Source organism: Rhipicephalus microplus, chromosome 1 (assembly GCF_043290135.1).
Source record: "Rhipicephalus microplus isolate Deutch F79 chromosome 1, USDA_Rmic, whole genome shotgun sequence".
NCBI lineage: Eukaryota > Metazoa > Arthropoda > Arachnida > Ixodida > Ixodidae > Rhipicephalus > Rhipicephalus microplus.
In genome coordinates this window covers 282,390,978-282,407,622 of record NC_134700.1, presented here as the reverse complement: position 1 = coordinate 282,407,622, position 16,645 = coordinate 282,390,978, and the positions used below count along the sequence as shown (strand labels likewise).

The window sequence follows — 16,645 nt, the reverse complement described above, 5'->3', positions numbered from 1 at the left end:
GTGTCACTTATCATCTCGCACGCTGTCGCATGCGGCTCTATATAGGTTGTTTCAACAACCCATAACGCCCTCAGCTCCCAAAGGGTGTTTTTGGGTAAAACCTCACCCGTCAAAGGCGATGTTGTGGAACAAAAGGCAACTTTGCGTATTCTGGTCGATTTGATTGATATGCCGGGTTTGACGTCCCAAAACCACCATATGATTACGAGAGACGCCGTAGTGGAGGGCTCCGGAAATTTCGACCACCTGGGGTTCTTTAACCTGCTTACTTGAAAACGACTTTGAAAGATGAAGATTGGTTTAAGGAGTTCCTTGAATTTGCAACGATAGCTACGAGGCCCGGATACGTCGGAGCAAGCGTAAAAAAAAAATCGTGTTGCCGAACCTTAACGGTGATGAGATAAAACGCCAGAGGAAGGGCGTATTATTTTGTCCACGCGGAACCACGACACGCGACGTGTCCCGACGCACGCGCCCCGCCGTTTCTCGAAGGCGACCGCTCACGGCCCGCCGCATTCCGGACAGCAGGAAAAAGAGGCACGCATTCCAGCGGCGATATTCGGCGTACCACCTCGCCTCCCACTGCAGCCACGCACGGCACATATACGAGACGCTTCTCACGACTTCGACCCGGGCGAAAAATACTGTTCGGCGCGGCAACGGCGCTGCCGATCACATTAGTACACTTCTCACCGCGACAATGCACAGGGAAGGCACGGCCGTGGTATAGCTGCTTAAAATAGTCTCCCAATCCCACTCGCCTTTATTCAGGATGGAGAAAAAAACAGAAAGTGTGAGTATCCACGGGGTCTTTTTTTCTTAGACAACACAGATTTCTCTTATGAAAAAATGTTATCGTAGTCGGCCACCTGTCATCCTCACACACGAACTCTACATCAAGGCGAAAATACTTTGTCGCACCTAAAGCTGCATCGAAACGGCCAATTAGCGAAAACTTGCTAATTCATTTTTTATTACTTATTCATTTAAGGGTTGTCACAGGACGTAATAATATATGGCGTTTCCATGTTTTAGAAATATCCTGTGTACAAAAAAAAAGAAAACCCCCAAAATCAGGCAATTCGAGATATCATAATAGAAACCGAAGACACCGACACAGGCGATATAAAAACTTGGCACATAGGGCTAACAGGAAATCCTGCGGCTGTATTACGTGAGACCGAACCTTCAAATGAAGAACTCTAAAAGAAAAAAGAAAAACGGTGCCTCACAGAAACATCAGGTATAAGGAGAATCGGCAAGTCGACCAGCAACACTGTGCAAGGCTGTCTTTGGCCATAACAGTCCTTGCGCGAAAATCAATAACGCACTGTCCTCATCAACATCAGCCAACGCATGACCGCTTACAGACGTTGTGAAAGGCTAGTCAATGCTGTCGTTCCAATACATAGCTAGATCAACGCTGCAGCTTCCTGAAAAGACCACAAGCAACCCATAATCGATCCCTTCTCTTGCAGAGCAGAACTGGTCAGAACTAGACAAGAGACTCTTACTAGTTTTTGGACATCCAAGGTTTCGTTTCATCATCTCACGCCTCACCAACGTCTCTCTCGTGTACTCTGTCTACTCTCTCCCCTTCTGCAACGATAAGTAGCAAGTCGGAAAATTGATTCCGGTCGACCTCTGCTTTTCTTTTATAATAGAGAGTTTTAGGAAACTACGGAAACACGTTACGGAAATGCGACACGGTTCCTTTCCGTATGCGTGTACAATGTTCGCGCATGCGCACTCGTCAGCCGGTTCCGTGTTGCCGCCTTTTTTGTAACGTGTTTCCATAGCTTGCTAAAACTCTCTATTAAACTGCGCTCTCTTTCTCCCTTCTCGCAGGGTCGGCTCAATATCTAAAGTACGAAACTACGCAAGCAAAGTATACCACAGCATAGAGTTTCCCACAATACTTACTAGAGGGAACTCTGGCGTTAGTGTCTATGGGAGTTGCAACACACCGCGCTTAAACGAGCATGGGAATGATGGGTAGTACACACATTTGTCTAATTTTCGTGCTTCTGGCCTGCTTCAGGCTCCATGTGTGTTCGTGTGGCTTGGAGCTGTTTTTCCACGAAAATATAAATTAGCAAATGTTCACCGTTTGCACTTCACAACCTCATTCTTTTAAGCTTACTATTTTGAATCAAGTCCCCAAGTTCAAAAGGTTTCGTTCTTTTCTTTAAAACAAAACCGAAACACAGCAATAAACGAAGCCGTAAGTACGATTCGCCACCCGCAAGTACGAAGACTAGGCAAATGTGTGTACTATACCCATCATTCCCATGTTCGCTGAACGATCGCAGCGCCAGAGTGCCCTCTAGTTAATTTTGAGAAACTCTATGTACCGCAGCGCGTATAACGATATGCGCTACTGGTGCGAGTTAGCTCGCCCGCCAGCAGCATCCGCATTGTTAACATTCCTTCGCCACGCTGAGTCACGACCTGCGCAGCACTCCAACGCGCGTGTTGCGACCTGTCGCGCATCGCAGAGACGCGCCGCGGATCGCCGAGGCAATGCGAGAAACGACCGTCCAGGATCGACCGACGCCGCCACGCACGAAGGTCCCCGACGAGGAAGAGCGAGAGAATGTGTGTGTACAAAGGAGAAGAACAAAACGAATGAAAAGAGAGATCCTGCGCGGTCGCATTCCGGGCGCACACACAGACACGGCGATCGGCGCGCCGCCACGCCAGCCTCGTTTCACTGGACGCCGGCCGCGGCACCACTGAGAGGGCACCCTACGCCGACGACGACGCCGCGGCGCTGCGCTTTTTGCCGGCCGGCCTCCGCTCCTTCCTTCCGTCATCGGAGAAACACGCGTCCTCCTCCTCCTCGCGCCCGATCCTTGGATGGCGGCACGGCGCCTCTCCTAGGCCTCCGTGCGCCCAGCTGCCGCCCCTAGACGACGGTCGTCGCGCTAGCTATAAAGGACCGCTCCAGTTGCTCGGCGACACCACTTAAAATATGCGGCACGCCCTTTAAAAGTGGCATTCTTCTCCCGCGCAGCGGGACGATTATCGCCGCACACGTGAACTCACCTTCGTAGAAGAGAGAGAGAAAAAAAAGGGACCAATTTACGAGAAAGGTGGCAATTTGTGCCCACGTTCTATAGCTATATATCGTCGTCAAACGATTGGCACCGACATTAAAGTTTGTTTTTTACAGTAAAACATTTACAACATAACTTTCTACAAACATTTCTCTACGTACGTCTTCGAATGCACATCTACGTTATCTTCAAAGCCATGTTTCGATACTGTGCGGTGGTCTAGTGGCTAAGGTACTCGGCTGCTGACCCGCAGGTCGCGGGTTCGAATCCCGGCTGCGGCGGCTGCATTTCCGATGGAGGCGGAAACGTTGTAGGCCCGTGTGCTCAGATTTGGGCGCACGTTAAAGAACCCCAGGTGGTCGAAATTTCCGGAGCCCTCCACTACGGCGTCTCTCATAATCATGTGGTGGTTTCGGGACGTTAAACCCCACATATCAATCAATGTTTCGATACTGTGTAATGAATGGCTAAAGATTTCGTGCCGCTTTTGCAGCGTGAAATCGTTACCAGTACTACACGGGCCCGATAAATCGCACTTAGCGTCAAGTTCCCGGATGACATTTTCTTTTTCTTCGTCGGAGCTGCCAGACGTTTAAATGTAATGGCGTTTGACCGGCTATTCTCGATAACGGTGACTTTTGAAATTAAAAATTTTAGGGCAATAATAAAGTATCAAAAACGCATTTCGACACATGAAATCTGCGGTCAGCCATGCTGAAATTTAGAGGTAAGGGTACAATGGTGACATTGGTTTAAGTTTCTTTGTGTATTTTACAACGCTCCTCCTGTTCACAGCAACTTCGGTCATTCCAAGTTGAATACGAAGCCCGGAATCCCAACTGCACATATGCTGCCATGACCATAGCAATTCTGAACTAAATTTCGCTATATTGCAACTGAATATGACGAGCGATGAGTTAACAAGTATAAAATATTTTTGACAAGGTAGATAGGTTATTTAAATGTTCCATGTGTACTGCAGTGAGAAAGTTTTGGTGTCGAGAGTACGTATTTCCCAGTCGAATGGGTTCTAGCACACGCATCTGCAAATGCTTTTTTTTATTGCACAAATCAATGTATCTTGCTTCGCAAACAAATGTGTTTTCCTTTCAACTAATGTCTTTTTTTTTTCTGCCGACAAAACGTACACGCGATGCTTTCACCAGCAGCCAGGGGATAGGAACAGGTCGAAAAAAAGCAGACAAGTTTATAGGAATGCGAATAGGCGTCGAATATGACTTTTATCATTTTCGGTGATGCATATAGCACTGATACATAATAAGCAAAATGGCAGGACAGAAGCAAAAAAAATAAATAAATACGGTGCTTAAATTGGGCAACATGCCTGACATGCCTCGAACGATATTACTAGTGCGCAGCGCTACTCCGTATGCAGTCTGCTGCATCATAATGCATGTGAACGCTATTTTTCAAAGAAGGACATGAAGTCAATTCTTTATTATTGCACACGCATTACATCTTACGGCATTCGGAAGTTAATGCCTGCCATTATCTGCACCCACGTGGAACACGTATTAAAAGCCTTCGTCAAGCCTTAATGGCTATACGCATTCGCCCCACAGCATCATTTTTTGTGACTATTGAAATCAAATGTTACCTACAATGTCAAAAGAAACTGAATTCAACTGAATCTCACCGAAATCCGAAAACGTCTAGCTACGTTTCACAGCAATTATAATAATTTCGCATTGACGGAAAGACGGCTTCACGAAAACAGAGTCGTTTATGGTCTACTCAAGCCAGCTTGAGCGTGCAAAGCAACACTCTCCTGGTAAGAAGTGTTTGTCAACGGACTTCCCCTCAGTCTAGGCTTGTCTATGTTATCAGTTTCGCTATCTGTTCTTAAGAAAGACTCTTCGAGATCATACACGCTGTGCCTCGTCGATTACTGGCAGCTGCCAGGGAAATCACCGCACTTGCTGCCAGACAGCGCAATACGAGCGACAAACACTCAAGCTCGTGCAATATAAACGAACGGGAAGGGCCCGGGAGCACGCAATCATAGGGACTTCATACGCGTTGCAGCTGCAAGTCTCGACCGGCCTATAACGTTCCTGCTTGGTACCATTAACACTATTCTCCAACAAAACGCATAAGGCTCACGTCGTCAATACCTCAAAATGGAGAAGAGGATGAGCAAGACACTTTATTCAGGGGAAAAAAAGGGGGGGGGGGGGAAGGGGAGAGATGCAGGCTGTTGTGGTCGGGCACTCAGTCCAAGGCTGCACTGGCACGCGTGCAGCCTTGGTCTGAGTGCCGAAAACCGACACCAAACCACGTGCTTCGATCGCAATGCTGCGCGGCAATACATCAGCATACAAGCTACCGCACTCGCCATCTTCGACTTCAAAGGAGGGGCCGAAGATAGCAAGAAAAGAAAAAAAGAAAAATCAGATCGCTAAAACGGAAAACGACACGAAGGTAAACCCCGCCGCGGTGGTCTAGTGGCTAAGGTACTCGGCTGCTGACCCGGAGGTCGCGGGTTCAAATCCCGGCTGCGGCGGCTGCATTTCCGATGGAGGCGGAAATGTAGTAGGCCCGTGTGCTCAGATTTGGGTGCACGTTAAAGTACCCTAGGTGGTCGAAATTTTCGGAGCCCTACACTACGGCGTCTCTCATAATCAAATGGTGGTTTTGGGACGTTAAACCCCACGCATCAATCAATCGACACGAAGGTAAACACGAAGATTCCAAGAGGATCGCGCACTCCCCGTCCATCGCTGTCTTCCGGTGCGCGCCGTGATTAATCGGCCTCAAAAACAATTTTGCCGGTTGCGGCCTTAGCGGCCTTTCCTTGGTCGGAACACGGCGCCAAACTTCTCGCGCAAGCAATGATTTCGACGAGCAAAACAGCTAGCGGCACCGTTGCACCCGCTTCGCAATGAACAAGCAGAGAAAAAATGCATCACCCTTAGCGCTAATGAGTGAAGCTATACAGCTTGCGCTACCTTCGACAGCTGTACAGCAGGGGGGAATCGAGTCAGGGGCGGAGCAAAAAAATGTATCTGATATGGTTCATGTCCGAGGTAGGGAAGGGGGTGGGAGGAGTTCTGGTGCCCCAGTGACTGTGTTTGTTCGTGCGTAGAGGTATACGTCAGCGCTATCGTGTGCTGCTCTTTTACTGTCACGTGTCCGGCGCAGAACCGATGTGCAATAAACAATACGCGTTGACGTGTTTTTGATACGTCGACGAATTCACGCTGGCGCTGCGCATTGCTAGCTTCCTGGCTACAGCTCACTTCATAGAGCGACAGCCTCGGAAAGACGTTGGTCCCGGCTTCGGTTACACGCGCAGGATGGACCTTTACGGCAACCTTCTCTCGGAGAAATATGTGCGCATTCTCTTGCAGCTCCGTGTCTTTTAATGGGACAGTTATCGATTCGCCTTGTGTAACATTTTTTTCGTTGCTTTTTTTTTACGAGTAAAACATGCAACATTTCACTCGTCAGTGTTTCCCTTGTGCATCGAAACTTGTGCTTTTCGCATACCCAGTGTTATAAACTTTGTATAATCATTTTGTAATACTTTGGCAGCCGTTTAGCAACGTGTGCATTATTTCATGATTGACCGTACGCTGTTTTCTTTTGTTATTTGTTGTTTTTCTCTCTTTGTGATTTGCTTATTTTATGTAAACCTGAAACTGATGTAAGTTTGATACATTTTCTTTTTATATCCTAATTTCTTGAAGTTTTGAAGATCGACGTCAAATTGTTTTTTCATGTTTGTGCTCTGCCGATTTTGTAATGCCAAGTGAAAAGGGGTAGGAGCCTCGTCAAGCTGCTAACATAGCAGCTTTTTGCTCTTATCCTTGCGTTTTCTTTTTCGCAACTCCGTGAAGAAAATGCTCAATAAAACCGAAACTGAAACCCTTCCGCCACCTTTCAAGATGCCGCGGAATTGGTATGCAACACTACTACCACCGCAGCCACCACGGCCACCACTACTGCTGCTGCCACTAAATAGGAAGGGAAATTCTTCGACGGGCCCGTTCCTTTGTTAGACACAACCACACGATAATAATAGTTCCACTTCCTTATTTGCCATCTTCTTTTACTACTACTGCCTGTACTACTACTACTACTACTATTACTACTACTACTACTACTACTACTACTACTACTACTACTACTACTACTACTACTACTACTACTACTACCAAAGCCACCATTACCACTGAGAGGCACATAAATTTGAAAAAGGACGCTGGCGGCACGAAGTTGCCAATTCACCACCCCTTCCTATCCATGTTTTTATTTATTTATTTATTTATTTCCTCTTCGGAGCAAAGGTCGACGACGCCTGCTCGTTACCTACGCGCAGACAGAGAACCGAGAAATAATTCGTCACACCGAAAAGCGCAACTGCCGCACAAAGCGAAGGCGACGGAGGGAGGGAGAGAGCTAAGGAGAGATGCCATTTTCTGAAAGGAGGGAGAAAAAGAAAAGGAAGGAAGATGGAGAGAAGGAGCGGCGCAACGCAGGTCGGCGACCCCCCCGTCGAAGAGGCCGTTCGCCGCGGGTCCATTCTTGGACGCGGGAACAACACACCACCACCGCGCGACCGAGAGGAGTCGCTCCCGTTTCGCTGAGGCCGCCACCAACGGGAAGTGAATGGACGACGTGCAGGGGCGCCCTCGCACTACTCCTCGACCTGGACTCCTTTTTTTCCGGTACTCTCTTCCAGGCGGCAACGAGCCATTTTCAAACTACACTCGCGCGTCGATTAATTTTTTTCTTTGTGCCATATGTCTGAAATATGCACTGATTAGTCCTCTCCTGTTCTCTGGTGTTTTCTTCGATTGTTCATTGCTTATTTCTTCTCGCTCTCAATTTGTATTTCTTTTTTTTGTTTTAATCTGGTTTTCATCATTGATATACAAACAAACCACTCCTGCTTGGGCCGCCCTAGGCCTGCAGTATTGTATAAATAAATATAAATAAATAAAATAAATAAATAAAAGACTGCGCAACTTCGATATCGAACATGCCATTTGCGACAGCTCCGTGGCTAAGCGAAGAGCCTCGTGAGCGCACGACGCCACTGGTTCGATTCCCGACAGCAGCCCCGACGCGGTGGGCTAAGGTATACTCGAAGAAGAATGGCTATTTGGGCTAGTTGGTTTGGATTCATGGTAATAAGGGCTGCAGCGCGAGCACGAATGTGCTAGAAGAGACAGACGAAAGGCGAGGCACGGAAGCAAAGAGGACAACACGAGCGCTGACTACCAACTGAATTTTATCATTGTACCTTCTTTTTATCAGACCATTCCCCAGAATATGTCGCGTTGCTCACACTTGCAGTTAAAAGGTTGCCTGTCGTATATATTATCATGTGTGCTGCGAATAATAAAATTCAGTTGGTAGTCAGCGCTCGTGTTGCCCTCTTTGCTTCCGTGCCTCGCTTTTCGTCTGTTTCTTCTAGCACATTCGTGCTCGCGCTGCAGCCCTTATTACCATGAAGGTATACTCGGCTGCTTACCCGCAGGTCGCGGGATCGAATCCCGGCGGCGGCTGCATTTCCGATGGAGGCAGAAATGCTGTAGGCCCGTGTGCTCACATTTGGGTGCACGTTAACGAACCCCAGGTGGTCTAAATTTCCGGAGCCCTCCACTACGGCGTCTCTCATAATCATATAATGGTTTTGGGATGTTCAACCACATGTATCGTCATTGATTCCCGACAGTAAGTGTCGGGCGCATTTCGATAAGCCGACATGTAAGAAACTTCGCGTGCCCGAAGTCAGGCACATCTACGGGCGTTGCCGCGCCACGTTCCGGGTTAACTAAATTAAGCTTTTTTTTTTTTTTACTCACTGCGACCCGCTTGTGAGGCAATGCTATGATAACTCGCGGGTGCATCTAAGTCAATATGAGATTTTAGAGGGCCGAAAAAATGTATTTCCTCCATTCCACGAAGTTTCCGGTTTAACAAAGAAACTTCAGAGAGTATGGAAAAATCCGAAAGCTATCGGGGCCCAGTAAAAAAATCATTATATAGTTCTCAAAACATTAGCTTAATACCAAAGAATCTGTGAGCTGGGTTAGTTCAAAGAAGCTATTCATAATTGTTCTGAGCGGACAACAAAAGAAGATACCAGAGAACTGAACATTTGTTCGTCCTCGCGCTGCGTCTTGGTTTCATTAAGCGATAGCGTTAAACAGCTCGTTTCGCAGAAATTCCGGCATCGTCGTCGTTGGTTATGGGCAAAAAACCCATGTTTGCGCGACCGAAAGATCGAGAAAGATGCAAAAAAATAAATAATAAAAAATGTTGGCTCTGCGAGGGGATCGAACCCATGTCGTTTACGTGGCAAGTAGGTGTTCCCACAACACAGCCGCGCCTCTGCTTGTGAATGCAACGAAAATAACTTTCTCTGCTTCGAAATGCAAAGTAACTTTCACGCTTTACAAACACACGCGTCCTATGATTCACAATACAACATGAAATACTCCAGTAATAATGCATGGTAAAAGCGTAAATTGCCGCGGGACGTCGGAACATGGGATTGCCATAATGACCTCATAGTTTAAGGCTAGTCACCCACTACAAAAGGCACACACGCTACTGCACCACTAAGGTCACGTAGTGCCCCGCCATGGTGGTCAGTGGCTAAGGTACTCGGCTGCTGACCCGCAGGTCGCGGGTTCGAATCCCGGCTGCGGCGGCTGCATTTCCGATGGAGGCGGAAATGTTGTAGGCCCGTGTGCTTAGATTTGGGTGCACGTTAAAGAACCCCAGGTGGTCAAAATTTCCGGAGTCCTCCACTACGGCGTCTCTCATAATCATATGGTGGTTTTGGGACGTTAAACCCCACATATAAATCAATCAAGGTCACGTAGTGGGTGCATAACAAGTTTGAAAAGATTTCATACACTAAGTGTTTGAAGTAGATACAAGAGCAGAATATCGCCATCGCGTTCAACTTTTAAAGGCGAAGCTTAAGGGTACCCAAATTTTTATCCCTGGTCTCTGTTTTGCGCTCGAAACAATAATGAATGGTTTACATCAATGCTTTTTTTTTTTCAAAGGACCACTATAAGAACTCTGAAACTCGAGTCCCAGTGCACACTGTTCATCAGTGGCGGCCTGTATTCCCGTCGCATGCCATTATAAGTGCACAATGCTTTATATGTGTTTATTGTAACTTTTTTTTAGGGACGAAGCTCCTTATGGCGTGGCTTGTGCGTCCCTCGTAGTACGTAACCACCAGTGGCACATACCCGAAATAGCGGTCCTTACGATTTTGACCTCCAAGGTGGTTCCGGTGAGAGATTTCTTCTGTGCGTTGTTGAACAATAAAAGATATTGCTCAATGCACATGTTAATGGCTGCTAATGGGGAATGAGAGACAGGAGCATTCGGCTTTTAGTCAACGCGCACGCTGCGATCCCCATTAGCAGCCATTGGCATGTACATTGAGCACTATCGGACAAGAAAGGGATGCTACATTATACTCGCTGGGTGTAACCTCCTTAGTTTTAGAAAGATTTAGCGAGCGTTGAGCCGCAGGGCCATGAATACAATGAACTAGTATATACCATGAATGAATTCGAGGCGGTTAAAAGGGGGAAGCAGATACGAAGCGCAAGCCGTAAGAATTTAAAAGCTGAATCCTCCTGTCTCTCATTTCACATTAGCAGCCACTGGCGTGTACATTGAGCACTATCTGACAGGAAAAGGTTGCTACGTTATACTTGCTAGGCGTGACCTCCTTGGTTTTAGAAAGGTTTAGCGAGCATTGGGCCGCAGTGCCATGAATACAGTGAACTAGTATATACCGTGAACTCAAGGTGGTTGAAGGTGGGAAGTAGACCCGAAGCGCAATTTGTCAAAATGGTTGATTGGTCGAGTTGGTGATACGAAGCGCAAGCCGTAAGAAAGTGTGCGGGTGCCACCTTTCGTTTAGTCCTTGGAATGTTCGCTGGATGGCGGTGCTTCTATATGGGGAATATATGATAAAAAGATGCGAGATGGTGAGACTAGGAGTGTTGAATAGATGGACGAACGGACACACAGACAGATGCATGGATGGACGCATGAACGGACGCAGGGGCGGATGCATGAACGAACACAGGGACGGGCGCACGAACAGACGCATGGACGGTCACACAGACGGACGCATGGACGGACGAATGCTTCGCCCCACTCTCCATCATTCACTCCGTGGATATGCTGCCATTTTTTTTGTATTCTCTTGTACCCACTCCTGCTTAAGGTCTGAAGATCAGACCGGCAGTATTGTAATAAATAAATAAATAAATAAATAAATAAATAAATAAATAAATAAATAAATAAATAAGCGCAGGGCAATATTTCAAACACGCTGAATGCACCGAGACAAGAAGGAAGATCCCCACGTTGTGCTTGTATACGCTTTCCGTGTATACTAAAACAGCTCGGCTGCATCTCGTGACCACCAGAAACAACCAAGCATTTCGCAGCTTAACGAGACTTTTCTTTTTGTCCTGCTTACACACGCACGCATTCGCACATGAGCGGCTGCCTCTGCAAAACACCCTTTGCGCAACTATATCGTCCTCAAGCAAACGCAAACACAAGCAACCTCGTCAGAGCAACAACTCGCACGACGCAATAAAGAGGAATGCAGGCGCTCGTATGCGCGACCAGTGCTAATAATTAAAGAGCAGCGCCGCCTGAGGCGGCACAACCGGAAACATCCAACCAGCTCAATGCCTCTGATATTTTTATAGCAAAGAGAGAGAGGGGGGGGGGAAGAGTTGTGGGACCACAAATCATTGCGGATGTACTAGGCAAAAGATGCGCATACGAGTCCTATACCTATAGGCTCAGGCACTGCGCCGTCTCGCCTGTAGGCAGACAGAAATTAGGTGCCTTCTTCCTTTTCCTCATGAACCACTAACAACAACAACAACTATAGGCTCTATTTGTGTCACGCGATATTGCTGTCGCCATGACGACGTCCCGAACAGCCCGTCGGATGCAACACATCCTTGCAAGTGGCAGGTTGTGCGAGAGCAAGCGACGCCTTTTTTTTTTGCACTGTTGCCTTCACTTGCAAAACAGGTGCACGCATCTCGTGCCGTCGCCCACCACACAAAAGGAGGGCGTGCGATAGAGCCATTTACAGCGACGGAAGAGGTACGCACACAAACCAGGTTCACAACCCCCGCGTTGCAAATGGTCATACGAATGCGCCTATAGTGAGTGTTTTGTCGAAACCAAACAGAACACGTATCGGATACTACTTTCCAATATTGGCGAATTCTACGATCAATGGTGGTCCTGCAAGGTTCAGATTTGGAGCAGTTGTAGGAGCGACAATATATATATATATATATATATATATATATATATATATATATATATATATATATATATATATATATATATATATATATATATATATATAGTCTAGTAGATCTAGTAGTAGTAGATATAGTAGATATAGTCTAGTAGATATAGTCTAGTAGATCCTCCGTGAGCGGTCACAACGTGGTTTATTTCGACGTTTCGGCCTAGAGTCTGGCCAAGGCCAGACTGTAGGCCGAACCGCTCACGGAGGATCTACTAGACTATATGCAACGCTACGGCCACTCAACCACCATGCCTGCCTATATATATATATATATATATATATATATATATATATATATATATATATATATATATGTATATATATACGAGAAAATTAAGTAGCAGAAGGAAATATGCTTAGCAGCAGGTTTGTGGTCGTAAAACTTACGTTTGTAAGCGTGTTTGGAGCAGACGAAATAGTGTTTGGAATCACTTGCAGAGGTGAACCCGTAAGTGCACAACCTTCTTATTTTTTTTGTTCGCAATGCGCAATGAAAAAATGCTGCTCAGGTGCAAACAAGACAAGGCAGTTATAGAGCCACTTACACGAAACGTCACACGAAGAGAAGGTGTGCATTGTGGTGAAGCATTAGCGGCGAGGAGCGCTTGCCGCATTCTGCGAGTAACAGGTGTGAGAAACATCGTAACTTCCTAATATTAGACAAATGAAGGAAGTCACAAAAGCCCCCAGGAAAAGATGGCCCGGGCGACAATCCTTATCAACCGCTTTTATGCACTTGATTCCAGCCTTCCATCATCTGCTGAACGTATATAGGTATACCGACACCGCCGAAGAGTCGACTATCTCGCCGCCATCAATTCGAAACAAGCAACGGGAACTAAATCAAATTTTCTGATATATATATATTTTTTCATTCTTCCCTTAACTAAATTTACAAATCACCACCACATCGCCAAACTGCGGCGGTCCAGGAGTGTCCGCTACAGCATTGTGAGCGCGTTACGCACTGCAAGATATCAAAGATGATGCCCCCGCCCGCGCTGTTGCAGGCCACTTTCAGGCGAGGGGCGAGAAATCCATTGTGTACTTGCAACAGAAATACTAGCAAAGATGTTTAATCCATCTTACGAAGGCGTACCAACTACCTGGAGGTGCTTCCTGATTGATTGATTCGCGGGGTTTAACGTCCCAAAACCACGCTATGATTATGAGAGACGCCGTAGTGGAGGGCTCCGGAAATTTCGACCACCTGGGGTTCTTTAACGCGCACCCAAATCTGAGCACACGGGTTTACGACATTTCCGCCTCCATCGGAAATGCAGCCGCCGCAGCCGGGATTCGAACCCGCGACCTGCGGGTCAGCAGCCGAGTACCTTAGCCACTAGACAACCGCGGCGGGGTTGGAGGTGCTTCCTAGATCTCGGAAGATTGAGTATTCGGTTAGTCGTAACGACGTCGAGGCGGAGCGCCAAAATAGGGGGCCGCGGCGGGGCTTATCCACTGCCGCTGCCCGACATGCAGGCCAAGAATTGGAAGGGGGAAAAAAAAGTCAGCTCAAGCTTGCGCGGGATCATACGCAGCTCCCTCAGAGCCGTTCCACGCGCTTTCCGCACAGCCGCAACGCACGTGTTGGGACCCCTATACCACACGTAAGCGGGGGACAAATAAGCCGATTGGCAACGCTGGGGAGGGTGAAAGAGCGTCGCCAATTGGCTTATTTGTCCCCCACTTATAGTGTGGTATAGGGGTCCCAACACGTGGGTTGCGGCTGTGCGGGAAGCGCGTGGAACGGCTCTGAGGGAGTTGCGGCTGTGCGGGAAGCGCGTGGAACGGCCCTCACAGCGAAAGAAGGAAGAGCGGTCTTTCTAGAGCTCGTTACAAGCTCACCGAGGGCAACTATATCTACTAGAAGTCCTACACACACTTGCAATGTGCCCACAAAACCATAAATCATGACAATTTTTCCCGTAGGTCTGGAAGCACCGCTATAATTCGTCAATTCTGCGGAGAAGCGAGGTACCCGCTACACATGTGTGAGACATTATGCGCGCTTTGTCAATACCATAGCTGATGATGATAAAGAGCTATCGCTGAGCTATTCGTAATGAAGTGGAAGCATTAAACGACCCACTCGTTAGGCGATTCGCATTGTGTGTGAAGCTCGGTAGTTAGTTACAACGACACGTTACATTCGTACACCTGATCCATTGCCCTATACATAACGCATTTTATAGGGTCTTGCTGCGAATGCACTTCACGCACCGGTTTGGCACTGCGGCGGAATGTTCAACTGCTAGGCGAAGAGCCCCGGTTTAAGTACCGCCCGATACAGGCCTATTTTACGTGAATTACGTGACTTGTAACTAGGCCATTGCATTTATTATGTGTTTTATTATGCGAAAAATACGATGTGTATTTCGGCAGTGATGCTCTCTTTTCTTATTTTCCACTAACTTCTCTGTTTAAACTATATGCTTAGCCATTATGATATATTTGTTGTATGTGCTCCGAAATTATGTGTTCCAGTAGTGAAGGTTCTTCTTCTTATGTTTCTCTTATGCACACTGTTTTATATGAGTCAACTCCACTCCTGTAATAGCCCGCAAAAGGCTGACAGTATCAATAAATGAAATAAAATGAAATGAAATGAAATGTTTTTTTTTTAATTTTGCGCGATAGCGTTACAGGCGGCGGCGGCGGACCAATACGTCACCATAATCGGCTGTGGTTGTGATTCCCACAACAACTTTCGCTGTAACGAAAAAAATTCCGCCATATCCACGAAGTGAATTATGATGAGTGGGCGAAATTCCGGAGGTAAACCTGGTAAACCATGAATCCTCTGTACATTTTGCCCACTCGATTTTATTACATCGCTCCCCCTAGCGTACGTCGCCGCACTAAATCGAACGATTGCCTTCAACCAATGACACGCGCCATATGTGACATCATTCCTATTTTATAAGATCTCGCGTCTTTCATCAACTACAAGTACCGCTTTCTAGTTTATAACATCTTGCATCTTTTCATCATCAGCTACAAGTACCACCATCTAGTAAACACTACAAGAACTAAACGAGAGGTGGCTGCATACAGGAGACGGTACCACCACCTAGTGAACACTGCAAGAACTAAACTAGAGGTGGCTACATACAGGGGACGGTACCGCCATCTAGTGAACACTGCAAGAACTAAACTAGAGGTGGCTACATACAGGGGACGCACAGCCCACGCCCTAAGGAGCTTCGCCCCTAAAAAGAAGTGAACAGCCACTCACGCTTTGGCGACGGGCCCCAGCGGTGGTCCGCCACGAGCGCGGCGGCGCTACGACCCAGCGCCGGCGCCGATGCGAGCGCCAGGAGGAGCAGCAGGAGCGCCGCGTGCAGCAGCGCCCCGAGCCGGACACCAGCCATGGGCCCGCCGCTACATGAACGGGGCCGGCCACCGGGCCAACCCCTGTCGCCGCACGACGACCTCCTTCCTCTTCTTCTGCCGCCTGCAACAACAACAACGACAAAACGGTCATTCCAAGAGCGTTCGTTTCCTTTGGCACACACACACACATTCGCCTACGCGAGTTTTAATCTTAGGTTATGTAAACTATTGATGCGGTACGTTCGGGGTAAGGAGTCACCGTGGCCTCTGTCTAGAGTGTCGATCCACGCATTAGCGTACCAGATACACACACCACACGCGGGACGAAACGGCCCCGAAACGAGAAGTGTGCACATGCGAAACGCTCTCTCTCTCTCCGTTTCTCACACTCTCACTGCGTCCACCGCGCGATGCAATATTTACTATATCGACTATGTACCCATCAAGCCGGCTATAACAAGGCCGTCATATATGGCGTACCTCAGCGCACACGGACGAATGCAAACGCGGAACACGGCACAGCGAAACACGGCGTGGCGTGGACCGCTCCCGCTAAAACACTGACGCCTTATACGGCTCAACAAAGCACGCACGCACAAAAACGACAGAGCGGGGTTCGAGCTCGATTTTAGTGGACAAAAGGGCGCGCACCCCGCGGTGAGAACCGGTCACCCGAACACGATGTGGCGTCCGCTGCTGCTGTAATACGGCCGTCCTGTATCGTCCGTCGTACAAAAGGGGAGCCAACGGACGGCACACGAACCGCGGCTGGCGTGCACGAGAAAAATAAAATAAAATAGAAATAACATGTGGGAGAGCATTGGCTACGAATAAACCTCTCGCCAAGTTGGCGAGAAAGACCCTCCCCTCTGCTCACACTTGACTTTTCGTC

At 47.7% G+C, this 16,645-nt stretch overlaps 1 protein-coding gene across 2 annotated transcripts in view; it reads right to left on the bottom strand.

Annotated features, from left to right (window-relative positions):
- The window catches only part of LOC119185245 (insulin-like growth factor 1 receptor), a 111,214-nt gene extending 95,360 nt beyond the window's left edge, over positions 1-15,854 (bottom strand). For both annotated transcript variants that reach the window (XM_075896154.1, XM_075896161.1), the window contains exon 1: positions 15,656-15,854. In XM_075896154.1, the coding sequence (XP_075752269.1) occupies positions 15,656-15,791 (136 nt within the window). In that variant the 5' untranslated portion in view covers positions 15,792-15,854. The remainder of the gene's footprint in view (positions 1-15,655) is intronic.
- Between the last annotated feature and the right edge of the window lie 791 nt (positions 15,855-16,645).